Below are 27,209 nucleotides of genomic sequence, written 5' to 3'. Positions count from 1 at the left end.
TTTGCTTTATTTGGATGCTTTAGCTTTTTGAAGGATGCTGTCCTGCTCTTAGTAGCATCCTTATGGCTGCTGTTTATGTTGTTTAGTCAGTCTGGATTCTTTTTGGTTTCTGAAGTTCTTAGTAAATGCTGTGCATATGGTGTGAGACTCCGGGATAGTGTCTTTGAATAGTTTCCACGCTGCCTTCAAGGATTTTTTGCACTTTTTAAAAGCATCGTAATTACATATAATTCGCCTTCCTTTGAAATTAAGTACAACCACAGTTGATTTCTTATTTTTTCTTGCTTTCACGAGTGTTGGATCTTAGCACATTATGATTACTGTTCTAGAGCTCTTCAACAGTAATATTTTTAAGCACTGATCAGAACTGCTTCCCAGCTAGCATATTCCATTCCCAATACTGTCTCCAACTCTCATATGAATTAGGCAAATTTTTACGTGGGTTTTGAGCAACTTTCTGTGACTTCACCTTGTCATTATGCAAGCCACCCCCCTTCACACCTACAGTCTTGGGCTGTAAAGTTTCTGTAATGAGTTTACATGTTAAATTTGGGGGTGGGCATAGAGGCATGACTAGAGTTTAGCATTCTGTAGCCCTCAGTACAAATAAACTGTATCTGAGGGGGCATTTCCTACCTTGATAGTTATCTAAGAAGTTTAAAAGTATATATTTTAAAAACAGTAGCACTGCCTAATTTATTTGAGAAAATGTATTCTGTCAGTGTTTCTACTGACATTAGCTCTGTAGTTTAGGCTCACCGTATATAATTTCTACAATAATTACTCTTTTAAAGGGTTTTATTTGCTCTCTGAAAAATGTATTTTGATACCTGTTTTGAAGGGTTTTTTCCCCTGATGCATAAAATTGCGCCTTCCATAATAGGTTGCCTCGGTCATTCATCAGAACCTTCAATAGTCGTATCTTTGGTAGTCTCTCAGGAACACATGGAAAATATAGCTGAAAGGAATGCATATTTCATTAGATTGAGATCTTTTGTATTTGGACATACAGACAATAACGATGGTGGTTTTGAAGCCATAATTATTGATAGTGTTTCAATAGTAAACAAGGAATTACTAAGGATTTAGTGCAAGTCCTTTATTGTTTTTCAAGCTATTCCAGGACTGAGAGCAATTAAAACAATTTCCTTTAAAGGTGAACTGCAGAACAATTGCAAGGAAGAAGTTTTTGCCTTTTGTGTTGTTTGTGATATATAAATACTGCCTTCACTTAAAAAGATTTCATTTTCCTTCCTTCCTTCTTTAGAAAACCAAGGTTGTGCTTCTTGTCCAATTTTACCTAGAAAGAGAGTCGCAGGCACGCTTTGTAGGCAGAGACAGCTCAGGCAGGGAACCATGTACCCATATTTGCTATTTTGTGATCTTTCAGAGAAGTGAAATTAATTCCCCTGGCAAACCCAACGTGAGAATGGGGGCATTTTTCGTATTTATTACTGCCCATGATATACTGAGCAAGCACTAGGCATGTGTCCATGTCTATTCTCCTCTGATACAATAGTGTATAGAGAGAGATTATGGACGGGAGTAACTTTTCATAACTAATTTGTTTCCATGAAATTCTGTAGAGTGTAGAGGAAGAAGAAAACCAACATACAGTTGAAACCAAACAATGTAATTTAAAAAAAAATCCCACTAGGGAAATAGTGGAAATCCCACCAGTACTACATGGCTGTCTGAGGCCGGCTTGCAGTGGTTTATATGAGCAATCTCTATATATTTGTGATCCTCAGAGAGGGGGGAAGAAAAGGGAGGAGAAATTAGGAAAACCTAAAGGGGAAGAAATAAAGACAGGGCAAGATATTAGCTATTATCCTCTATAAATGGTGAGGTTTGGCTTAAATCCCACCTAGGTCCTTGAAGTGTCTTTTTGTGCGTGATCACAATACATGGCTGAGGTTTTCTCTTGTGAATTGCTGCTGACTACTTTGGCCCTTCACAGAATTAATCCTTAGATAAAATTAGAAGCTGGCACCATTTTTCAGCCTATGCTACTAAAAATACATTGCATTGATCCTCTCTCCGTACTTTGGCATGCATGGGAGCAGAAAAAGAGTGGGAAGCTATTGAAACTGAGGCATAACAACATGTTCTGAAGTTGGACTTCCTCCGTGGTGATCAGCTGTGCAGCTCTTAAGGAGGCCTGGGAATAAAACGGATTTGGAATAGGAGTTTTGTGTGGCTTAATGTGTAAAAGCAGCTCCACAGACATTATTTGTCCTTCAGAAATGGAAACTGTACATTGTCGTGGTTTAACCCCAGCCAGCAACTAAGCACCACGCAGCTGCTCACTTGCTTCCTGCCTCACCCCCAGCAGTGGGATGGGGGAGAGAATTGGGGAAATATAACTCGTGGGTTGAGATAAAGACAGTTTAATAAGACAGAAAGGAAGAAAATAATAATGGTAGTAATAATAATAAAATGGCAATAATAATAATAAAAGAATTAGAATATACAAAACAAGTGATGCACAATGCAATTGCTCACCACTGACTGACCGATGCCCAGTTAGTTCCCGAGCAGTGATCTGCCCCACCCAGCGAGCTCCCCCCCAGTTTATATACTGGGCATGACATCACGTGGTATGGAATATCCCTTTGGCCAGTTTGGGTCAGCTGTCCTGGCTGTGTCCCCTCCCAACTTCTTGTGCCCCTCCAGCCTTGCTGGCTGGACATGAGAAGCTGAAAAATCCTTGACTTAGTATAAACACTACTTAACACACTGATGTTTTCAGTTGTTGCTATCATCATTACTCTTATATTGAATCCAAGACATAACACTATAGCAGCTACTAGAAAGAAAATTAACTCTATCCCAGCTGAAACCAGGACATATGTACATCAGTTATCTGAGAAATCTGCTGACTTTTTTCTGGTATTTGCATTTTCTTATTGCTGTGGTAAATTCAGAAAGTTGCAAAAAGCCTCTATGCTCATAGGGATGAAGAGCCAATTTGCAGGCGTTCTCAGCTCTGCTCAATTTTGTGATGCAAGGGAGAAGGCAGAGAAAAATTTTTATTAATCAAATCCTAATCTTCTGTTGCTTTACCTAGCATGTACTTTGTCTAATACAACTGCATAGCTCATCTAAAGGCTTGAAAATTGAAACTCCTAGCAAGAAGAATGCCTTTGATGTCATTCCCATAAAAGTCATTGCTTGTTCCATTTGAAGGGAAGATAGCAACTGTACATGCTATTTAATTGAAACCTTATGGAGTAACATCTAGGACCTGGATCATGGCTAGATGATCACTGCAAAAACAGCTGTTCCCCCTCCCACCACTTGTGCCCAATGCTGTTACTAACCCTCTGCCAGACTTTGGCATTCCCCTAGCATAGCAACAGAATGATTTGTCTGAGCGCTCTTCTTGTGATTCAGTGCAAAGTCCAAAAAAATTGTTCAAACAATTTTTTGTGGTGCCTGACTTACTGCTTAAGCAGACATGGTTCATTTGCATGGCCTACAGTACCTGTTCTGCTTGAGGGTGCTAACAAGCAGCTGGTGAGGGAGAGAAGTAGGGTACAGAAGTTTTGTTAGTAATTATCTGAACACAATCCATTGATAAGTCATTTAATTGTTGGGCAAAAGACTTCTGGATCCATATGTGGTGGTGGAAGAGGCTTTTACATTCTGTTTCTCATTGCTACCCTCTTACCATATTGGTCTGTTGAAAGAGCACTTGTACAGGCATGTTTCCTGGAGTTTTAAGCAAAGTTAGCCAAATTGCACTAGTTGCAACACTTTAAACTTTAGCTGGACCAGTATTATGCCTTGCACAGATAAGGAAAAGCTTGCATTAACCCTCTGCAGACAGACCAGTGAGGGCAATTAAGCGTTATTTCCTGGATGAGCTGAACCCGGAACAGGCTTTAGAATTGGTGCAGGTGCAAGTTTGCACCAGTGGTGGTGTACCAATGCAACTCTCTTCATGATATTCTGCTTTTATTTATAGTACTTTATGGTAATTGAAACACATTCCTGATAAACAAAAACTCAAGTTTTAAGTTGAAACTGAATGTCCATATATTATTCTGTTCCCATATATTCTTATGTTTTTGGGGGGAACAAAATCAGTAAGTACTAAACTAAATCAGTAAGTACCACTTGATAAGTAATAAGCTAATGGAATTTGTTTTAAGTACTAGGTTTATTTGTTTTTAAATAGGTTTTCTAGTTGGAGTGATCAAATAAGAAGACAAAGGCGGAAATATTTATTCAACCTTACTGTTATTTTTTTGGTAACTATTTGATAAGTGATCAAATACCACAAAAATAGCTGTTGACTAAATTATTTGACTAAGACCAGTTAATTAAACTAACATTTTAAGTAAATGTTATTTATGTAGCCCTGATTCCTGGATCTTTTCTGTTGTCCCTGCTTTGCTTTCTTCGTTTTATCTTTTTCTTTCCTGTGGGAGAATATAGCATATACCTCTGCATCATTTTCAGTTCCTTTCACTTTTCACCTCCTATCTCTTTCCTTTTCTCCCCACTCTTCTTCACCTCCACCCCTGCATCTTCTGTTTCTCCTTTCTTCTGCCACTTCTTGATTCTGTCTGTGTACTAAACTTCTCTTTTCAAATTCATCTTATCAGTGTCTCTCTCTCTGCCTCACATGACCATCATTCACCCACTCAAACCAGAGCATCTGTGCACAGTCTTGGAAACATTCAGGTACTTAAAACCTAGAGAGCTACTATCTTGGCAGGAACATAAGGCAGGAAAAAAAATATCCATGAAGCATATATTAGAATAGCCCCTGGTCTGGCTTTGCAACCTGTTTTGCATCAGCTCTGCATGCTCCCTGACAGTGCATTGTCTGCTTGCCAGACTTCCCTCTGTTCAAGCATTATATATGAAGCTCCCTGTTACCTGGGACCTGGTCCAGTCCTGCTGCCTGTGCCAGCCAGGCTGCCTGACAGCTACCTGGCCTGCTGCGGGTGCTCCAGCTGCCTTTGGCCACCAGACACCATCCCTGGGGCTCTGGAAAGGGAAACACAGTATGTCCATAATTGAAACACAGTCTTTTAAAAAAAAGACTAGCTGTCTTTTCTAAGTAGTTCCTGTAAAAATAAATAGATAAATGTCTCTATATTTTACTTAGGCTACTATGGTAAAAATTACTGCCTTCAGATTAATCACTACAAAAACAAGCAGATTTTGCTCAAGCTTTGATTATCAGTACTGTGTACCGAGTTGCTGGAAAAGGGACAGGTGTTAAAAATCCTACCATGTTGTTCAAAGATTTGAGCTTTTTTCCCATTTAATGAGTTTTGAGGATTGTGCCGCTCCTCCAAAACAAGTTCCTGTTTCAGACTTTCCCTTTTTCAGTTTTATTTTGTGTAAGTCATGAAGGATTTCTGATGCAAGCTTCCTTAACTCATTCTTTTGCTATAGCTTTCCACTTATAAAAACTCTGAGTTGATTTCTTGGCACAAACAATGCCTTTGATGCAACACGCAAGCTGGTTTTTAAGACAGTCATATTTTGCCATGCAAGACAAAATAAAAACCTAAATTACTTTGTGTCATTCAGCTGGTTCCATATGGGCTCTATTGCAAACTCATGGATAGATGGATCATTTCACTTCTCTAAATAAGTTGGAAACTTATTGGAACTAATTGGAAAAGTTTAACTTCATTTCAGAATTAAAAGCTAATAAATGGCTAAATGTTTCTATATAAAATATGTGATTATTATTTAGAACAAGGCAATGCTGGTATGAATTAACAGACAATGTTAACAGATTATAAATAATTTTGTTTAGAAATTAGGTGTTACTTTAACTAAAATGTAGAAGCTTGCACTTGGCAAAATGATCTGATGCCACAGCAAAGTTTATAAACAGTGGGAGTTGCCCACATTCATTCTCCCTCACCCCAGCCTATACATATCTGTGGTGCAATGGATGAAATTAATGAGCTCTGTTTTCTAACCTTCCTTGAAAGAAACATACCCCCCTTCTTGCAAAGTAAGAAGCTCCAGTTCTAGATCACTTAAAACCAAAAGTAAATCCATGCAGTGGACATGCTACTTGTTTATGCACTGTTATTGGAAGATTAGTTTTGCCTCAAACTGTATTTCGGATCAGACTACATAACATGGGAGTATATTTAAGGATTGTATTCTAATCTGAAATAATTTGCTGTATCTTTTTTTTTCTTTTTAGGTTCAACTATAGATTGATGTAGTCTGAGTTTTTAACAGTTTAAATGCTGTTTTAAAACCAATAACACTAAATGTATTAAGCCAAATACAGCTGTCAAAACTGAAATATTCAGGTTGAAAATGAATGCATTTGGACAGCTGGAGAAACCACAGTGTGCTTGTGTTTGTACTTTAATTCCAACTTGAGACTTAAGTCTAGGAAACAGGATACCCATTTTTGTTTTTAATTTATAGCCAACTGTTACTTTATTTGCCTGGTGTTGAGATATTTTTTTCTTAATGTGCTCGTAGTCTTATGTATCATGCTTCTTATGTGGTACTTGTATACTTGCTTCTCTGATACTATGATAACAATAAAATTGTAGCAGTACAAATTCTGTTGTACCATCTATCTGCGCTGACTCTACCAATGGAAATTTATTTCTGAGGTCTCACCTTTTTATCATAGGTCTTGGGAGCTCTTGTGGCAGTTCTAAATTAGGATTTTCATTGTTGCTGCTAATTCTTATGTTGCTGCATTTTGTGTTCGCTAACCTTGGTCCTGTTGAGTAGCTTCAGTTCTAACTCCAATGAATGTGCTATGTACAACTTCTCTCTAAAAGCATAAGGGGAAAAAAAGCCTTTAACTCCTTAATAATTTAAGGACAAGTCTACTGGAACCATAAAATGTGTAATGTGTTGTGTATGTTTAACTTGTTAATTAAAGAAGCAATAATTGGAAGGAATCAACTGAAATCTAACATTATACACTTGTGCTATATTGTAGTCTTGTAATTTCCAGCACTATTTGCTGAATCCTTCACATACTTTTCCTCTAATCAGTCTGTAATTACCATGTGGTATAGTTAGATTAATATACTTTCATTTATTGCAGCTACCCATTAGAGGAAAATATTGTACTTCTGCCTTTATATTTGTCCTATGTGAATGATTACAGAATTCTGTACTTTCATTGAAGCAGCCTCAACTTACTTAGGTGAAGAGCAATAAGTTTAATGATGCATGGAAAACTTTATTCTCTTTATAAAAGTTTCTCTAGTGCTTAACTTCCCCCCGCCCCCTCTTTTTTTTCTTCTTAGATGATGAGTACCAATGGAGGGGCCCCTTCTACTTCATCCAAGGAGCAGATCCTCAGTTTGGACTAATGAAAGCTTGGGCAGTTGGAGACATGCACAATGGAGATGATGAATGGGGAGAAGAAATCAAATTAGCAGAGCAAGCAGTGCAGGCCATTAACAAACTAAACCCTAAACCCAAGTTCTTTGTGTTGTGCGGAGACCTTATCCATGGAATGCCAGGTAAGGCAATTAAAAGTGTAGAATGGGGATTGTAACTCCATTTTCTTTGTATTTCAGATTGGCAACAAGGCTAATTTAATTTCCTTGACTTCACAATATTCTTTCATAGGATTTGGTATGCTACTGTTTTGGTATTTGGGGAAAAAATATGCTTTGTAGATGATTCTTGAGACATTATTCTGATTTCTTCATCTGACTTCCTGTATCATTCATTTTAGGGGTGCACTTTTGTTAATTAGTTGCTTTCTTTTCAGTGGGCCTGAGGAAATTTTCTTTGAAATAAAAGCCCTAAGAACACACATTAAAATTCTTTCTTCTAAACAAATTGCTTTGAGAAGATAAATAGGGACCCTAGCCATTGGGGAGAAACAATGCCGAGAAAAGAAAAAAAAATAGCTATGGCTTATTGAGTACCTAAAGTGGGTGAAGCTCAGAGAATTTTCTGGCTTTCTAATGCTTAATAAATTCAACTGCTTCAATATTTAAATTCTTAAAATGCTAAAAGTCAGCAAATTCAAGTTTTAGCATTTTGTCCTGTTGCTGTGGGACTTGGAGATCAGTATGTTTCTGTGTACAGCCAGAGGAAGAACAACAGACCATCTAGAAAGGTGGATTACAAAGTTTGACAGTTATAACTTTAAAACAGACTGGTAATATTTCCATTTTAAGAAGATAAATACTCTTATTGGAAGTGAAAGAAAAACTGATGTTACCAGTTGACAAGTGGTCTGAAAAGCAGATCGAAGTACCGTGTCTTCTATTTCCTAGCCTTGATAAGGAGAGCTGTAGACAGCCTTAGCTATGTAGCTGACAGCAGAGCGATCTACCAAGTGAGCCTGCAAATAGTCCTGTGTGCTTCGTGCTACGCTCTGCTTTGCACTCCACTTGCACCTGAGGTGGTGCATCCCAGCTCATCTTTGCACAGCAAGGTTTTGAGCATGTTAGAGACCTTTCACTGAGTCCTTCGGTGTCCTGCAAAATGGATTTTAAAATCTGAGCTGTCAAATTGACTGACATTATTTATAGGCTACAGACTTACTTTTGAACAGAACACGATTTTAGTGATAGAATGGAAAAGTGTAAAAACCAACACATTTAAGCTTGATCGAATCTACTGTGTAACACCTCAGTAGCTTGATTATAATATAAAGTCTGCCATTATGCAGTTGTTTTATTGGTTTATGTTCTTCCATTAATTTTGGAAGTACAGGTTTAACCCAGAATCATAAAATAATCTCTTCCTAAGAATCATCTGGCCTTCCTATAGCAGAGTTTTAATAAGTATTTCAATTAGGACTTCTAATTTGTGTAAGTGTTCCAAATACGTTATCTTCAGTATCCCTTGTAAGAGGAATAAAATTCAGGACAAATAATAGGTGTTCTACGTCCTATTAAAACGGATCTTTCACTCACAAATTTAAATAATCCAGGAAGCTAAGTTAATTTCATTTTACCTAGATATTTCTCAAAGGCTCATAAAACAATGCAAAGTTCTGAGTACTTTTGTCTATACTGACTTTAAACAACACTATTCTAAGGCTTTTCTGTTGATAGAAAGTAAGTGCGACCTACAGAGAGCCAGCAGTCTTCTGACTTCCACTGGGTACTAAATGGCTAGATACAATAAGTCAGTCTTGTGTGTGGCAGTTTTTATGTTTTGGGTTTTTTTCCTAGTAATGGATCTCTGTAGTCATTATTGTCCCTTTTACCAGTGTATGTCTCAGACTTTGGTAATATTTTAAATACAAACCTGTTAGGGTTTTGCAAAACATAATCATATATTCATTTTGCTAACAAACATGTAAAAGAAACTGAACGGATTGTATGGCTGAGATCACTTACATTGTGTGATGTATGTGCTGTGCATTGTATAAGTATTTGAAGCTGCCTAGTGCAATTTCCAAGAAATTGCAAGAAAGAGCAGTTCATTACTCAATGATCTTAAGGGTCTTTTCTAGCCTAAATGATTCTATGATTCTATTATTACCTCACTTGAGCCACCATATTTAATTCATCTAATAATTTCTTGTTGATTGAAATTATGTTAATACTTTGCAAGCCTGTGTTATGTACTTATATAAAGTAGTTAAGGAAATGTGCTACTAAAAGGAATTTTAGAATATTCAACTGGCACAATTACTTATTTAATTACTGCCTTTGTATTTTATACATATGGCTTGCTGTGCCATGAGTTAGTAAAGATATAAGTACAATTTCACAATTGTACAGGTAAGTACAATTTTACAGTCAGCCATTTGTCTTTCTGTCTAAACTGATGAGAGAGATAAAAGTGACTTGCTCTACTGTGCAGATACCTGTGGATTAACACTCTGACTACTTACCTAGAAGGGCAGCGAGATGTATGATACAGCAAGGGGGACAGAAATGCAAAGTCAGAAGAATATTTCATAGAAGATAAATCTAAATCTATGTGTTTAAAAGAACTTGAAACAACACTTTAAACTGTATGAATTTGTATTTTGGAAGTGAAATAATAGGTTTTTCAAAGGATTTTTTCCTACCTTTTCCTCTCGTTTACTTAGCTTCTAGAATAGAAACTCCTTCAAAACACAAAAAGAGTTAAAGAAAACTTAAAGAAAAGATACTTTAAAGCAAGACAACTCGCAGCCTGTTTTTAAAATGTCTTCAGATACTGATTGACAATTTCTTTGGTTTGGCTTGTTAATAGCTGTTACTGTATGAGACATTGCAAGACATTGGCATTAAGAAGCCAAGATGTTGGCCTTATAACAACTTATTTGCTGCTTATTCTTTTATCGAAATAGAAATCCTCTGATGTTAGAAATGAAGACTTTGCAGTGAAAGTTTTTGGAAAACTTGGAAGTACTGCAGTCACATTCTCAAGTTTTCTGCCACATTCCATGCTATACTCTAGGGATTGTGGTGACTTCCTTCTCACAGAGGAATGAATTCTTAAATTTCTTCTCTTACATGGGTGTGTGTTTGAACCGCTAGTGTATTTCTGCACCACTTATGACTCAGATAAAAAGCAGGAGCCATTATATTCCACTGTCATATGGCACAAGTCTCCCTCCACTAATTCCAGTACTAATACTGTGCTTGAGACTTCATACTTCTTTACATTATCCATTTAACAATTCTAACTTAAAGTGAAGACACAATGAGGTAAAAAGCTGTCAGCAACTGATTAAACTCTTAAAAAAATTTTAGAAAGTGTTCCATTTCAAAAAAACAGTATATTGAAATTTGCCAGCACTTTCATTATTTGTTACAACAAAAATTTGAAATTGTAAGTTGTCTTTTGGCAATACTATATTAATGAAAAAGAGCAAACAGAGAATATAAGAATTTTTATAGCAAATAGCTTTTCAGATAATTTGAACATATAAATATTTGCAGAATTGAAGACCAGCAGTAATATTTCTTTTTCTGGAGTAATTTAAGTATTTTCACTGTTCTAGCCAAGGATGTTTAGACCTATGTAATGCATGTCTGTAGTAGTATGGTACTGCAATCATTTCATACTTCTCCACTGAGGAGACTCTCCAAGAATAATTACTGTGTCCAATTCCCTTATCGTGTTAGTTCAATAAAAGGAACGATTAAAAATTCATTTTTAACATGAGACAAGACATTGATTTAAGTTTAACAGTTGTGAATTTGCCTTGTACATGTATCTTATTTAATGTCTCAAATTGCCTTTTATATCACTTGTGTATATCGCCTATATTAAAACTGAAAACAGCATTGATGAAAGTGTATCACAGTTACTATTGCAGCATGGTTACTGAAGAAGGCTATGATCAATTGAAGTTCAGCTATATTTTACAATCCATTGGCCAGTGTCTATCAAGTTCTTTGGATTATACTGCTTTACAATCAATGCCTGTCAATAAAAAGGCGGGGGCAAACCCCACATCTTCCTCTCTTCTCTTAATAAGTTTCATCATGGAGTACTAGTTTATGATGACTGTTTTAAAGCGTGCACTGTATCCATTTAGCTGAAGCAATGTTGAAGCCTTTTGCAAAGGAACTCCAAGAAATCTCAGAATTCCAGCAGCTAGAAGTGATGAACAGAATACTGATCAGCTGGGAAGCAATCAGGCACAGCACTTGGAATCCATTACAGATGTCATTAGAGCAACGAAGTAATCAGTGCCGGTATCATGGTATTTAGCTGTTGATTAAAAGTAGTTTGTACTCTGAATATTATTTTCAGAAGTTTTTCTTGATTACATAATCAAGAATAGGATATCTATTCCTGGTAACACTAATATTGTGGTACATAATCAAGAATTTTAAGCAATACCTTATAGTGCAACTGTGTTACTGAAAATAATTTCTATAAACTCAATACTTAACACCTAGATACACCATGATAATGAAAGACTTACTTCTGAAGACATTGTGTGCATTAAGTTAGTGCACCATAACTTAATATGGCAAAAATGGTAATCTGCAAAATGCAAAATATTGTTGATTGTATAATGTGTTTGTTTCACTGCATTTTTCTAAAACTCAGGAAATTTATTTCTAAAAGTGTTTTTTCTCATATCAAGTTGGAACCTTCTGTTTTGTTTTATGACAACTTCCCATATTGTTCCATTAACCAATACTCTTTGAGCTCAACAGTCTGGCTAGTTCTCCACTCATCTGGACCATAATATCCTAACTCCACAATCTTTTGATTTTTATAGAGAGGTGCCTCACAGTGACATCAGCCAGTTCTCTTGGTACTCTTGGATGCATCCCATCAGGTCCCATGGACTTGCTTGGGTTGAAACTTTTCAGGAGATACTTGGCTAAATCCTGTTCCACTATTGATATTTCCTCTGCTCCTCTAACTCTGGAAGAACAGTTTAGTGAAGACAGGCAAAAGAAGCACTGAGTACCTGTCACTTGTCGTTGCCTCACTCAGCAGTGGGCCTGTATTTCTTTGTTTATTATTTTATTGCTAAAGTAGTAGTAGAAGCTTTTGCTGCCTATCATGCCCTTTGCTAGTTTCAGCCCTCAGTGAGCTTTGGTTTTTCTGACACCAGCCCTGTATGCCCAGGTACTTTTTCAATATTCTTCCTTCCAAGTCCATCTTTGCTTCCATCTCCCTTTTGTGTTCTTTTTCCATCAGTACTCAGGCATGAGTTCCTCATTTAGCCAAGTCATTCTTCTCCTGATAGTCTACTACTATTTTTTTTTTTTCTACACCCACCCACCCACCCCCCTGTATCAGGAAGGACCATTCTTCTGTTAGGAGGAGCTTGTCTTTGAAGACATGTCAACTCTCTCAAACTCTTTTGCCTTTCTGAGCTGCCTCCCACAGGATCCTATATGCCAGTTCCCTGAATAAGCCAATCTGCTGTCCTGAGGTCCCAGATCTGCTATCTGCCCTCCTTACTCCCCTCAGGATCTTGAACTCCATGTTGATGGCTGCTACAGCCAAGGCTGCCAGGGATTAACACGTCCCCTAGCACTTCCATGTTTGTGACTAGCAGGACTAGGAGTGTGGGCCCTGGTTGGCCCATCTGTGTCAAGAAGTTGTCCCAGACTCCCTCCTGGATTGCTGTCAGCAGATGTCAGGGAGGTTAGTCTCACATAAGAGCCAGTGTCTGTGATCTGGAGACTTCTTCAAGTTGCTTATAGAAGACCAAATCCACATCTTTGCCCCTGTTGGGTGGTCTGCAGCAAAACCTCACTCTTAGTGGGTGATCTCTCCTCTGATTCTGACTCAAAAGCGCAACAAACCTGGTGTCTGTTCCATAGAGTAGCTCCCTCCATACATTGAGGGCAAACTCCCCTGCCTTCTTTCTTGCCTGTGTTTCCTGTTTCAGTTTTCATGAAGCATTGTGCTTCCTTCTTCATCCCATACCTCGAGTGTAGATTGGTGTCCAGGAAACAGCTTCCGTATTTCAACACCTTTCATTACAACAGCAGAGAATTCAGCTGTTTGCAGCCAAGGTTGCCCTGCTGAAGCCACAGAGAAACACTGACTTGTGAGGCTGAGAATCCAGCAGCTATTTTTATGTGGCTGAATTCCTTTGGAGGAAATTGTTTAACTGCATTTTTTTTAATGATACTACTGCTGTCAGTAACTTGATAGATATCAGTTCTAGCCAGCAAGGTCCTTTATGTGATGTAGCTTTAGACCAAGTGTTTAATTATTTTTCATTAATTGCTCTGCTTACATGGGTGAAAGAACAAGTAAGACAGCAAGACTCCTGCAAACTTTACTTAGCTCTGACTGTAATAAAACTTAGCTGTTTAGAGACTAAATGAAATGAGACTTGTCTAATAATGTGTATAATCAAAAAAACTGATAGAACTTGGTTAAGCGTGATCTGTTAGCAGTGTGATAATGGATCAGTGAGCAAGTAATGTTTATGCTTGCGGTTTTAGATTCATTTGTGTGTATATGTTAATTAGAAGAAATCAAAATCACTAAAATTGAGTATTATGGCACTTGAAGTACACTGTGAATACTTGTACTAATTACTTTAGTTAAGTGAAGGCATAATCTTGAATATACACATTTCCTGCCCAGGTCATTCAGTGCTATATAATCTGACATCAACCTTTTCAGTCAATTAAGTCCAAGTAGTGACATTTTTCTTTTTTTTTTTTTTTTTTTGTTCTACCTTTGTTTTATATTATTGAATTGTTTAATTAAATGCTTTCAAACTGTTATTTATAACACAGTTCTGAAATGTTTAATCCTGGTGAAGGAACCTTTAGCTCTGCTAAGGTGAGTGGAAGCAGCACCTGACAGGTCAGAGCTGTGGGTGTTGTGCTTTACTTCAGAATTTCTTTGTTTTGCTGAGGGGTGGGGGGAGGAGGATGCCCACATCATTTGCATTTGCTATTTCAAAGGCCTTTTCTATGAAGGATCCACCTTTTTTTTTTTTTTTTAATATCCATTTGCAAAGAACAAATCAACCTAGATAGCTGTGTAAGTGATGGCAGGAGACTAAGCCATTGTATTTTAAATAAACTGAATTCCAATACAAGAATTCTGTTATCTGCTCTTCTGACATGCCTAGTGAATTAATTATGATGGTGGTTCTTCCTTTTTAATTGATCTGCCTATACTTTCATTTCTCTCATTAGCTTCAGAAGCAATTGTCCATCTTTCTAGTTTGATCACAAGATAAGCAGTTGTGCCTATTTATGCTTTCTTATTCATTCCCAAGGTCTGGTGTTGTGGGGCTTTTTTTGCATAGATTTTTATTCATTTTATAGCTGATAAAAATATTTAAGTGGTCTTACTCATTTTAGATGGTTTTAGTAATTTTTTTAAAACTTACCTTTCTTAGCTCTATTGAATTACTTGTGCTGCATTCCCCCTCCTCTAAGGCAGAGGCTGTGGGGAGGGAGGGAAGCTGCAAGGAGCTGTTATCCTGTTTGCTGGAGTTAGAGCTGCTTTCTGCCATTTTGGACCTCAGCCGTGGCCCTGAAATTGGTACACCTGGTTCCAGCAGGTTGTTGCACTCAAAAGAACAAACTTCAGTTAATGCGTTATATCTAACTGATACACACTGTTCTTACAGTGGCTTTTCCTTCTGTCCCAGCATATTGGGAATACTTGTGGCCTAAGATACTCAGTATTAAGGGGTTGCAATGCTGTAGCAAAGAGGTCTGTGAGGAAGGATGGTAGCTTTGTAGAATGTATATGATCGCAATACAAACTTTGTATCTAGGCTAAAGACAAGGTCTCATTAACTTCTTGTATTCTGTTATTAAAAAAGTTTCCTTAACATTAGACAGATTTGCCATATACGTTTCATAGTTGTCTGCCTGGTAGGATAAGCATTGTCCTTGTTTTCATGTGCCTATATATATATTTTTGCATGTGTTCTTCCATTCACACATATGCAGAAATACGTTTAAAATCTTTAAGTATTATGAATATGATACACTGCAGTAAAAATGTCATAAATTTATTCCCCCCCACCCTCCCAGACACAAACTAGTTACACCTTGATGAATAGAAGGTGGTTGGAGAGAATTAAACTGAAGCTGTTGAGTTTAAACAAAGCTGTCCTAGTCCGCGTGGTACAGCACAAGAAAAATGACATTGCATGTAAATGTGTGCAGGGGAATGTTATGAGCTAGTCCAGTATCAAAAATTTAACTGTGCTCTTCAACAAAACAAATTGTACAATGTTTAAAATTATTTGTCTACAGAGGCTATTACTGGGTAGACCCAGCTTTCCAACTTAATTTTGCCCAACTTTTTGGATAGTTGGATAGTTTTTGTTTAACCTACCAATGTCAGCCAAAGCCTGGATGGTTCTCTGTGGTAGGGTAACAACATGGAATTGGTCAGAATATTGGCACCTTGAAGCATGATAAAATGTACATGCTTTTATAAATGTCCCTTTTGTAAATGGAACAAGTTAAAAGATCTGATTGTTTCAATCAGCTTTACAAAGCTGAGGTCATATTTGATAATGTTTTCTTACTGCTCCTTGGTGTGCTTGCTGTCTCTGGCTCTCTCTGTTGGGCCATAGTTGGATTGTAAGATTTTCCAGGATTGTCTCTGTTACATATTTTCATGTTTTTATTGTGCCATCTAATGTATGTTTCAGGCTGTTAGCACAACAAAAAGTGCCAGAAGAACTTCCAGACAGAAAGCAGGGGCACACCTATGGAGCTGGACGGGGTCAGGCTGCAGCTCAAGGAGATTAAGTCTGAATGTCCAGATTGCAGTTGAGGCAGCTACATATTCTTTTTCCATATCTGTCTGTAAAATTTAAATGCACTAATAAGAATAGTGGTGTAGCAACAACTGCTGTTTAATCCAACAGAGATTGCATTCTATATGCTGAGGCAACATAGAAGATACCTAGTCTTATATTTGCAATATAACTTTAGGGACTCAACAGGAGTGAACAACTGCCTGCTGATCTTGATGGAGAAAGTGAATTGTGATGTGCACCGATCTTCTGCAGAGAGATGGTCCCTATACGTACATTTTTCCATAGTCTGTTGCATAGGTGCATTACAGCCAGTTACAAGTGTAAATTGGCTGGTATCAATTTAAACCCATGGCAACCCCATAATCCTTTGGGAATACCATTTCATACTTTCCTGTTGCTCAAGACCTCCCAAAGTTTGAAAGATGATGTTAATTATCCTGGGAAATTACAGAATGGTCACACATAGGTGTGAATGCTGTTGTTGCCCAGGAGCACAGTCAGAAGAGTATTGATATTGCTACCTACAGGCCACTGGCCGTACGCTAGTGTGCTTTGGGCTGACTTTGCGATGCCGCAGTCCTGGCCTATTGGGCTTGTTGTCAGCTTGTTGCAGGAACTTGCTGTGTGAACTGGAGCTTGGGGCCGGGCATGTGTTGTTACTGTGAACAGCTGAAATGTGGGGTGACAGGAAAGGCCTTGACAATAGACAAGCTGAAAACAGATGTCCCCAAACTATAAGCAGCTCATTGATGGTCTGTTACTAGTCATTGAGGCAGTGCGGCGTTGAGAGCTGGAAAAAGACTGCTTTAAGCATAACGGGGCAGGGGGGAAAGCAGCCAAGTACCAGGGCAAGGCACCTGCTGCAGCTGGGGAAAGCAGTGACCGTGAGCCCCATGCTGTGTGTAGTGGTGAAAAGGTACGGACTACCTAGAAAGTCTGGTATCCTGTAAAAAGACAAGATCGTGAATTTGGGAGGGAATTGTCACTGTCACAGAATCACTGGAGATGCAAGTGCACTGCCTGCTTCAGTGTCCCTCCCTGTTTCTCTCTGCCTGCTCTCCGTCTCTGCTTCAAGCATGCTGGACCCCTGCCTGCCCAGCTGGGATGTGTGGCAGTCCTGCGGCAGTCCCGCTGTCTGCCTGCTGCTTCCAGGGGCCCCGACTCTTCTGGGACCTTCTCACCTGCCAGCCAACTCCCCATGACTGCATACAGTGCTCTGGGTGTGTATGCATCTCTGGTACATGTTTTTTCCCCCACAAAGTCTGCATGTTTCGCTAACACTCTTAACTCTTCCATAAAGCCTCAACAAAGCATATCAGCTCAATTTGACTAATTACAATTTTGGGCAACGCTACGTGCTTTATGTGAAAAGCAAAACTGCTGGCTACGTGTCTCCTCAGAATTATGTACCCTATCCTGTCTTCCATGCAAATGGTGTTTTTTCATATAATAATACAGGCAATTATATGCACCAAGATTTTTAAAAGCATGTGCCAAATATTGGGATTCTGAGTTCATATTTAGGCAGCAATTAAGGGACATGATTTTCAAATCAGCACTTCTCCATTTGACTTCTGCTTGACAATTTGATGATCAGGATACAAGACAAGCTGGGCATACTGGCCTTTATACAATCAGTACCTCTTATAGGCTCTGACACGTACACTGTAGAGAGTGAAGTTATTTACGTTCAGAACAGACAGCTTCAGAGCTGAGGAACATCAGAGCTGATGGTTCTGGTGTCCAGACAGCGGTATGGCTTCATTTCTGTTTATAATCACTGTAACATTTGAAGGCATCCTCTCTCCTGAGAGAATTACTAACTGGATTATCTTGAACCTCTTTCCCATGCCCAAATTTGATGTGCAACTGCCACGGTCCAGAATATTTCTGTCTCTTGTTTCTGTTAAATATTGAGTGCATTAATATGACTTCGTCCGAAAGTAGTTTTTACAGATACTAAATCTTAAAGCATAGGCTGCAGCATATAATTACAAACACTTGCCTTACAAGGTAACTCTAAGAAAACTCTTTAACTTGTTCAGTTTTCTAAATCAAGGGGAAAGCACATACCATAGCAAATGTTCCTAGTCAAAAGCATTAATTGTTTAAAACCGATTATGAATGTTCTAAATTCTCTTACTTAAAAAACAGTCTTGGGCTTGACCAGGAAAGGTCAGTGAATACTTGCTTTCAGTAGGTGCTGAAGTTGGTACCTCCCAGGAAGTCCTACCTGTCTTTCAGGTTTGTATCCACTAAAAAGAAACGTTGAGATAATATTGAGTTTCACAACTCTTATTATATTTGATAAAGTCAACAGTCATTTGCATGTGTATGTTCTTCCTTAGGAAATATTTTGCAGATGTTTAAAGTACAGGCATGTAAATTTGCAATTGTTTTGCAGTTGGTTCAGCCTGATGTCATTTCTAGGAGGCAGACTGCTGTACTTATACTTTATTACATCAGATATGAACTAGCTTGTTCATATTTCAATAACTGAGTTGTTGGGAGATTTAGAGATTTGCTGCTGGTGGGTTTTGCACACAAGATGTGATATGAATGTAATGCTGAAATCTGCATGCAAATGCACAAGCTGCCATTTATACATTTGTGAACTGAATAAATTACAGAGAAATGTCAGGTCCCATTCAAGTTCTTAATGTTATATACAGTGAATTAGTAAGACATTCTATAAAGGAAAAAAAATGCCTGATAATGCTTAATATCTTTCTCAAAAAGTTATTTTACCACAGTAAATCTGGTGGTGAACTGCTTTTATTATTGCTTTTAAAGTACCATTAAATAACCCATTTTGCTAAAACAAAGGAACGTTAATTTAAAAAAAAAACTTGCCAGTTAAAATTAAGCTGCTCTGCTAGTCCTTAAGGGAAGCATGTATATAAGGAGATACTTTGTAAAGTTTTAGTTTTAACTAAAAATATAATAGTTCTTTGAAAAATTCCCTTTCTTATCTAGAAGGCAAGAGCATGAATGCTGATGTTTGATTTGCCCATATAACAAGCATATGAGCAGATTAAAAAATGGTGTCTTAAAATATGGTTCCAGCTTTAAAAATGACTGTAAGCATGTCACCTTTACTATATTTGCTCTTTTTTGCCATTTGAACTGGCTGCTGGGTTTACTAAGCAAGTTTATGTAGGTTTTTTAACTCCCATCAGCCTGGCACAGCTGGGGAGGAGGCAGCTGTATTCTACTGTCACATGCGGTTTCAGCAAAATTGTCAGCTAAATCCCAATTCCTGTATCTTTGTCAGTGGAGGTTTATAATAGAGCACAAAATAGAAAAGGCACAGATTGACTTTTTAAGTGTGAGGTAGAAGCAGTGGCTTTGAAATGTTTATACTGAATCAAGCTATAGGTAAAAATTTTATAATTTTATTTGTTGAATACAAAGTAGTTTTTTTATAAATATGTCACTGACTGATCAATGGGGCACTTTTTTGTACTATCACCTGAAATAATATGAGCAGCGTTCAAGTTCCTGACAGTAAGGTAGCTTAATCTAAATAAACTCACTGCATCCATTTCTTTTGGTGTTGCAACCTATCAAAAACTTTGGTATGCTCGGTAGGATGGAGCCCAAACCAAAAGGATTCTTGGCTGTTTTCTCCTCCAAACTCTTATGCTAATTTTAATTAATAATGTCTAAGAATTTGGGTAAGTAGCACATTGTCAAACATAGAATAATACCTATTTCAAGAAATGTCACTAGGGTTGCATAAATAAACATTTTATAGTAATTATCTGATTCCAGTAAAACCTAATGGAGCATTCAAAGCCTCCAAACTGCTTAGTGTGAAATTTAATTTGCTCTAATCAGCCCAAGAGTAGGGAACCATGAGAGATTCTCCATGCATGTTCAATAATACATTGCAGTCTCAAATTGCAAAGAAACTATTGGGCTGTCAAAAGGAAATATTTAATCTTCAGCAGCTATATATTTATTTGTATTTTAGACCATAATCTCTAGTCCAGTCCACAGTTGAACTAAGGAATCCTGTGGACAGTAACTCTATATATATGAAAATCTTTGAGATGTAATTAATTATACGATTGTCTCACACATACATACAAGTACTAGATTCAGTACTAGTACTGAAAATCTAGTACAAGTACTAGGTTTTATACATACAAAAAAATAAACATATATGGAAGCGTAGTTAGATTTTTCTCCATGTTCTAGTAAAAACTTAATCTCTCAAAGTCCAGTTATAATTTCTTTTCTTGCTTCTTTCTCAGCCCATAAAGTTTTAGTTTAGCTTATCATATTCTCAGCTTTAGCAATTGAACTCCTATCTCTGAATATTTGAAAACATATACATGGAGTGGACATCCACAGTGAGTTATTTATTTGGCACATTGTACAGTAAATATATCTATGTGTTAGAATCTCTGTTGCCTCCTTTGTTTTCTTGGAATTGGATTTGCTATTTGTAAAGAGTAACTTCCACATAGTCAGTGCTTTGGATTATGCAGGTGTGGTCAAACGACGTGATTAGAACTGTCTTTCTAGTTTTAAAGTGTTTGCTTTTTAAAAGGTACCTTCCCAGGCTTTTCCATCCCTCTGAATTGTAAAGGATTTTCTTCTTCTTCCTTGAAGTCAGTGGCAGAAGATCTAGGCCCCGTAATTTTGACTCAATTAATCAAGCTGAACCAAGTCTTTTCCAAACTGCCAGTTCTTACATAGTCAATGGAGGGTAACATGGTTTTAATGGGTAGGAATTGGGCTACAGCATCCAGTTCCTGTCTGTGGCTCAGCAAAGATGCCTTTGTTAGGGTAGACAATGCCTTAGACATCAGGAAAAGTACATGTCTTTTTAAGTAATTGTACTCACTTATTGCAAGCGTTTCTCAGTTTAACAGTGAGGACAATTTTGTCAGACTTAAGGGACTAGTGTTTCAAAGAGTTATTAGTCATGCTGTAATTACTTAATATGAAAAAGTAAATATGATGAAGCCCTCAAAGGTGTAAAATTCTTACAGGTAGTCATTTGAAGAAAGTGTGAAAGATTAAAATCTTGCTCTGTGTCTTAAAACCAAACAGTTATTGGAAACAGCTTTTGTACCTTCAGCTTGTGGTTGTTGTAACTCCTGTAACATTGTGGTATTTTTTCCTGCTTGTGATGATTTCATCAGAAGAGCAGACCCAAAGGCAGTGATGGCCTATGCTTGATGTGGCAGCTTTGCATAGCTAGGAGATGAGTAAGGATAAGAAGAACAGAGTTGTGCTTAAGTTGAAGCATACTTACTTTCATAGCAGAAGGTGGAACAGTAAATGCCACGAATTAGGTTGTTAAGTGGGCACCTGTGTGGCTGGCACTCAGAAGAATGTTGGCATTTGCTGTCATTATATTTAATGTCAGGCACCGAAACTCTAGGAGCAGTTGATCCCTTAATAGGCTTCCGCATTTACTTTTGGAGTTTTGTCGTTGCTTTAGTGTAATAAATGTTAATTATTAGCTAAAACCGGAGTTAAATTTTCTTCTTGTTTCAAGGCCCAAAGTTTAAAATAAATTTAATTTGTGTTTTCATGCAGGGAAATTCTTTAGTGTGATCGCTTTTTGTGTCTCAGAACAGATTATTACTTGTTTCTAATGTACTGAAAAAATCAGTCGCTTACAGCTGTAGACAAATGAGTATTTCAGTTCCTCCTTTTCAGTGGAACTAATGAGATGAGGTTCTTTATAAGTTAGACTGAGTAGTCAGTTTGTCCAATGGTGAATATAGTCATATTTACATTATTTTTAAATGTGTAATAATTTTTTTTGCATATCATAAAATTGTTTTCAGGCTATTTGAATATTAGAAATATGTATGTCTAAAGAGAGAGGAGACATTTTAGCTATTACAGCACAGACTGAGCCAGAAAAACCTGTTTCAGAACATGACCACACTAGGTTTATTAAAATTGATCAGCTTATTCTTGCATGTAATAATTTGGAATGACACAGTGTATCGCATGACTTCATTATGGCAGATGCTAGAGGGGAAACTTTTTAAAACAAGAAACAATGATGGGTACAGACTAACAAGAGCACCTGTAAGACTGAATTGGGTGGGCTGATAGATCTTTTCTTTCTATGCCAGTGCCCTGTCTATTATCACATTTTTGTAGCATCCTAGGAAAAATGAATGTGGAGACCAAGGTGGTTTTTTCTAACTGTTTATGGACAATGAGAGAATCATTGCTTTTATGGGATGGTAGCATGTAAACAAATGAGAAGGGGGTAGGAGTTTGGCCATGACAGTAAAGAGGAGTCACCCATATTGATGAGATGGTGAAGGTTAGGAAAGAAGGCAGCATGGCGAGCAATGGTGTCAGAGCTTTGGGGTGGGAAAGCTCTGTTGCATCAGTGCTCTGAAGGGATGCTGGGTTGCATTTGCAAAGATCAGAGAAAATGGTGTATCAGTATTTGAGATGTGACAAAATTAGAGCTCAGTTAAAGTTTTATTTATGGTAGCACATAAAAATTAGATGCAGTAAAGATGTAATTGCAGAGGGAGCCTGTAAGACACAGTCTGAACTTGATGATACCATTGGTTTTGGGCCTGTGCTGTCTTCCAAGTGACAGGCACAGCAATGGGGCTGTCACTGGGTAAGGGGTCAGCTGAGAGGGATGATGTAGGAGCTTAGTTGTAGCCCTGTTAAGCTGGAACCAACAGCCAGGTACCCAAAATGACAGCAGAGATGAAAGGCAATCCTATTTTGAACAGGAGGAGACTGCTTTCCCACAGAGGGAGAGAGGTAGCAGTTAAACTTGTTTCAGTGGAGGTACTTACAAAAGGAGCATGCTGTGATTATAGCCTTGGACTCCCCTCTTCTCTTCTCTAGAAAGTTAGGGAATACTACTAGGGAGAGTCCTCTAAATGGCATGCAAAAGGAGTAGAGCAACTGCAGACAGTCACGAAAACCAACAAAAAAAGGACAAATATCTCAAGAACAGGAAAGTGCCCAAAACAATTAGACTCTTTGATTAAAACAATTGTGATGCACTGTAAGGCCCAGGAAAATACACAAATCTGTCCTTTGTTTGATTATAACAATCATGTGATTGCGTCCAACAAGAATTAACTTGTCTTTTGATCTCAGAGTAATTTTCCCTATATCATCATAAATTACAGAAGGAACAGGCCCAATGTTTTTATAAATTCCATTTTCATTGGTGGTGTTTTGACATTTTTTATTTTGCTTTTATCAGGTTTAGTTACTATTTCTATTTGATATATTGTATAGTATTTTAATCTACAATTTAGCTCTTAACTGTTGATAATGAGTCTCTTGGGTTAAAAGTTAGGCAGATTGCAGTTGTATCAGGGCTTTTCAAGAGCGTTGCTCACATAAAAGCTCACAGTTAAACTAGTCTTTTTAACTTTCTTCTTTTTCAAACTGAAAATTTGTGCTTTCCTTTAAAAATGATGTGTTTGCAACTCGTCTTAAGTTTGGGATACTTTTAAGACACATTGAAATACTGAGGCAGAGTAATTTAGAAATCCAGGAAATTATTGTGCTACATTTTTATATGTTGTTAAATTGGCTGAAGACGTCTTGCGTAGCTTCATCCTAAAAGTGCCTGTGCTGCTCTTCAGCCTAAGCTAAGTGCAGATGTTGGGGAGACAGAGACCACTGTAACTTAGTGCAAAGCATCACTGGGGATGTAGATATGTAGATATGTACTCTGGCTCAGTTATGGCTCCCCTTGCCAAACTTTTAAAGTCAGATGTTAAGTCCACATTTTTTTTTATGTCTATAGCCTTTCCTGTAGCAAACCATGACACAGTACTGTCTGTGTCAAGATTTGCAGAACCAGGTAAACAAGAGGTACTGTTCTGGCTCCTGAGAAAAGCCACCCCCAAAAGGAGGTGTAGAAACAGCAGCAACAATCAGTATCATGGGTCGAGCTGCAGCAGTCTGCCCTGCGGCTGAGTCAGCTTGTGCCACCCAGATCCCTGAAAGTGACTTCTTAGAAGATCTTTGGAGAGCAAAAAGTTCTCTGAAATGCAGCGTTATCATGTAATACTGAGTAATTGACCTCTGACGGTCTTTTTCTCTGTGAATTTATGACCAATAGCTTTGATTGTTAAAAGAAGTCGGATTACCTCACTAGAACTTCCATCTCTTGGAAAATGACATGAATTGGAGATTGAGGCCAATACCTCCACCATTCCCACCATACCCACAGGGGCTGGCAGGCTTGTCCTGCCTTGGGGGGGGAGGAGTACTTGGAGCTCTTCTCCTGACACGAACACAGAAATGCCTGCGGGTACCACCTCATAATACCATTACAACCTCCCCCTTCCCCCTTATTATCAGTAGAAAAATGGGTGCTATTGTTAATTGATTGCTGATTTTTCATTTGGAATACTTTTGGGGAAAAAAGTTACAATGTTGGTGGAGGTTACTGTAACTGAAGAGTTGCCTCAGATGCAAAAATTGCAATCAGCATGCATTGCAGAGATACGGTTTGGGGGTAAACAGTGCTTCAAGTTTTTTTTTATAGCTAGTGCATTAAAAAAACCAAACCCAACACTTTGTTATAAAGGTGCTCTATTCTGTGGAATACCAAAGTAAACTGGAACTGTGGATTAGTCGCTGAAGGATTATTTCTTTGGCAGAATATTCTGTGAATTCTACTTCTGCTGTCTGAAGCCAGCTTCAGCAAAAATGCTTTAGAAGTACTTTCTTGAAATCTGCTCTTTCAGTGAGTGAAGGCAGGTTGTCTTGATTCCTTTAAGCAATGCAGGAAAGAATATTGGAAGTGTTTAGGCAAATAATGATATACAACAGAAAGATGTACTGCAACAGAGATATTGACATTGCACCTTTATGCTCCTGTTCACATCGCTCAGCTTTCAAAAATGGTATACTGGGAAGCTGCGGAAAATTGTAGGCAACTACACTAGCAACAGTTCTCTCTTTCATGTTTTTCGTAAAAACCAAACTGCCCTTTATGGGCTGTTAATTTGCAAAGTCGTTTATCTCAGGGCAAGACTGTATTTACAGAACCTAACAAAAAGACAGAATATTGTAGCCTGGGATTTAAAAATGTCACTGCACATGATGCCAGAATAAACAGAACAGAAATTAATTTCAGTTACATCTACCCTGACACTTCCCAAATTTTTTTTTTTACATTGCCTCTTGGCATTATATTCTTTTCCTATTCACCTACAACAAACCTCTATCTATGCTAAAGAAGTACATGTCATTGCATAAAACTTTTCGTCATAAAAATTGGAATAATTAAATATTATAGCTAGCTCTGTGCCTGGTAGAGATTAAAGGTGGTATTTTTTATGCTATGGCAGTGACCACTGTCATTTTCTAGTGGCTTCCTTCTTTTCTTTATCACTTCTGTATCTACAACTTACCTCAGTTGTAAATTTAGAGGGAGGTGCCTTCGGGGGGGCACTGCATAGTGGTGTGGCTCAATGTAGCACAAATAGCACGTGGTACTGTAGCACAACTCGCAGTTAGTGTGTACGTCCTAGCCTTTCCTCTCCAGCGCTACACCCAAAGAGTACAGAGATATTACTCTGCCTTTTCCCACCTTTATCTCCATGGGCTTCTCTTCTTTTGAAGTTGTTTTGACCTTCTACCAAGAATAGGTCAAGCCAAGATACAATTGTCCTAAAATAATCTTTACTTAGTATGATTTCCTAGACTCTTTGGGCAGAGACCTTGTTTTCAATTTTAAGCTATCTGTTTTCTGCAGTAAAACACTGAATATGTCTCTCTGTTGCTATAGAAATAATATTGCATTAAATGAGTGCCCTGCTGTCGACAAACCTAATCTAAGTGTTAGTCTCTAGAGCTTGAATTTCACCACTGGGAAGAAGTATACATAATTCTACAAATTATTTCTGTAACTTATGCATAAATGTCTTTATACTCTGAAACTGTTAGCTAAATTTCCCAAAGTGATAGCATGGAGATTAACATGGTGTAATGTGTTTACATATATCTTAACAGAGCCTTCCCCCTTGCCTTTTCCCCGCCCCCCTCCCCCATACATTTTCATATTTATAGCTTGAAATTGCCAACTCTTTGCACAGGAAGGTGGGGAGTGACAGGAAAAGCAGCTTTCTCAGCCGTGTTCCTGACCCCATGGACAATAAAATGCGCTAGGTTTATTTAAATTTTTGCTTTTTATTTTTCAAAATCCAGCTCCTCCAAGTAACATGAGATGTCATTTGCCCTGTTTTTTCCAGGATTGGCAAGGATATTTTCCATAATTGGAAGGACGGCCTAAACTGACCACAGTCCTGGTACATTAATATACCCCACAAACTGATCTGCTGTCCAGTACTTCCTAGACTACACTGGGTATCATATGCCCAGTATTTCTCAAGTTACTCAAAGACTTTTGCTACAATAACTTTCTACCCTGTACAGCAGTTAAACACAAGAGAGTTGTGGATTTTGACTTTATGCACCACGTATCAAATCTCACATCTGTCTTTACATTTAGACATAATTTAGACATAATATGAATATGTTTTTTTCCCAGTATTTTTCTAAAGCTGTAGAATTCTAGTAGTGGCAATAAGGTGGTACTTAAGCCTGTATCTATAGGGTATGGAAAAGGAATTGAAATCTTCACTAATAATAGTTACTAAGGGTCAGTGTTTGTCAACATATTGATCATAAGTATTTTGAAGAAACATGAAGCAAAAAAATCTCTTCTCTCATAGTTAGATTACAGGAGCCCATCTAATACATTTCGATGTATAATATATATGTGTAGTCACAAAAATAGAGCATAATTTAAAAACACATGATGATTGATTTGCATAGACCTCTATGCAAATGTATGTTATAAATCTGATTTCAGAGTTCTTGTAAAAATCCTGCTACAACTTCTTGGTTAAAAAATGCAGTTACTATTTGTGAAATTGGCCTGTGTTAGATATATGTTATGTATTGCAGGACAAAATACAATTTATAAATGTTCACTTTAATTCATGAATAATAAACATATCAATGGCCTCTGATTAAACATTACTCTTTAGAAAGCTTAAAAAAAATCCCTCTG

General features: G+C 37.7%; 1 protein-coding gene across 2 annotated transcripts in view; it reads left to right on the top strand.

Moving 5' to 3' along the window:
• Positions 1-27,209, top strand: part of CPPED1 (calcineurin like phosphoesterase domain containing 1) — a 49,281-nt gene that overhangs the window by 3,482 nt on the left and 18,590 nt on the right. For both annotated transcript variants that reach the window (XM_052773021.1, XM_052773020.1), the window contains exon 2: positions 7,266-7,484. In XM_052773021.1, the coding sequence (XP_052628981.1) occupies positions 7,266-7,484 (219 nt within the window). The remainder of the gene's footprint in view (positions 1-7,265; positions 7,485-27,209) is intronic.

The sequence above is a fragment of the Harpia harpyja genome, chromosome 21 (genome assembly GCF_026419915.1).
Source record: "Harpia harpyja isolate bHarHar1 chromosome 21, bHarHar1 primary haplotype, whole genome shotgun sequence".
Lineage (NCBI taxonomy): Eukaryota > Metazoa > Chordata > Aves > Accipitriformes > Accipitridae > Harpia > Harpia harpyja.
Note: the sequence above shows the minus strand (reverse complement) of the source record. Positions and strands in the feature narration are given on the sequence as shown.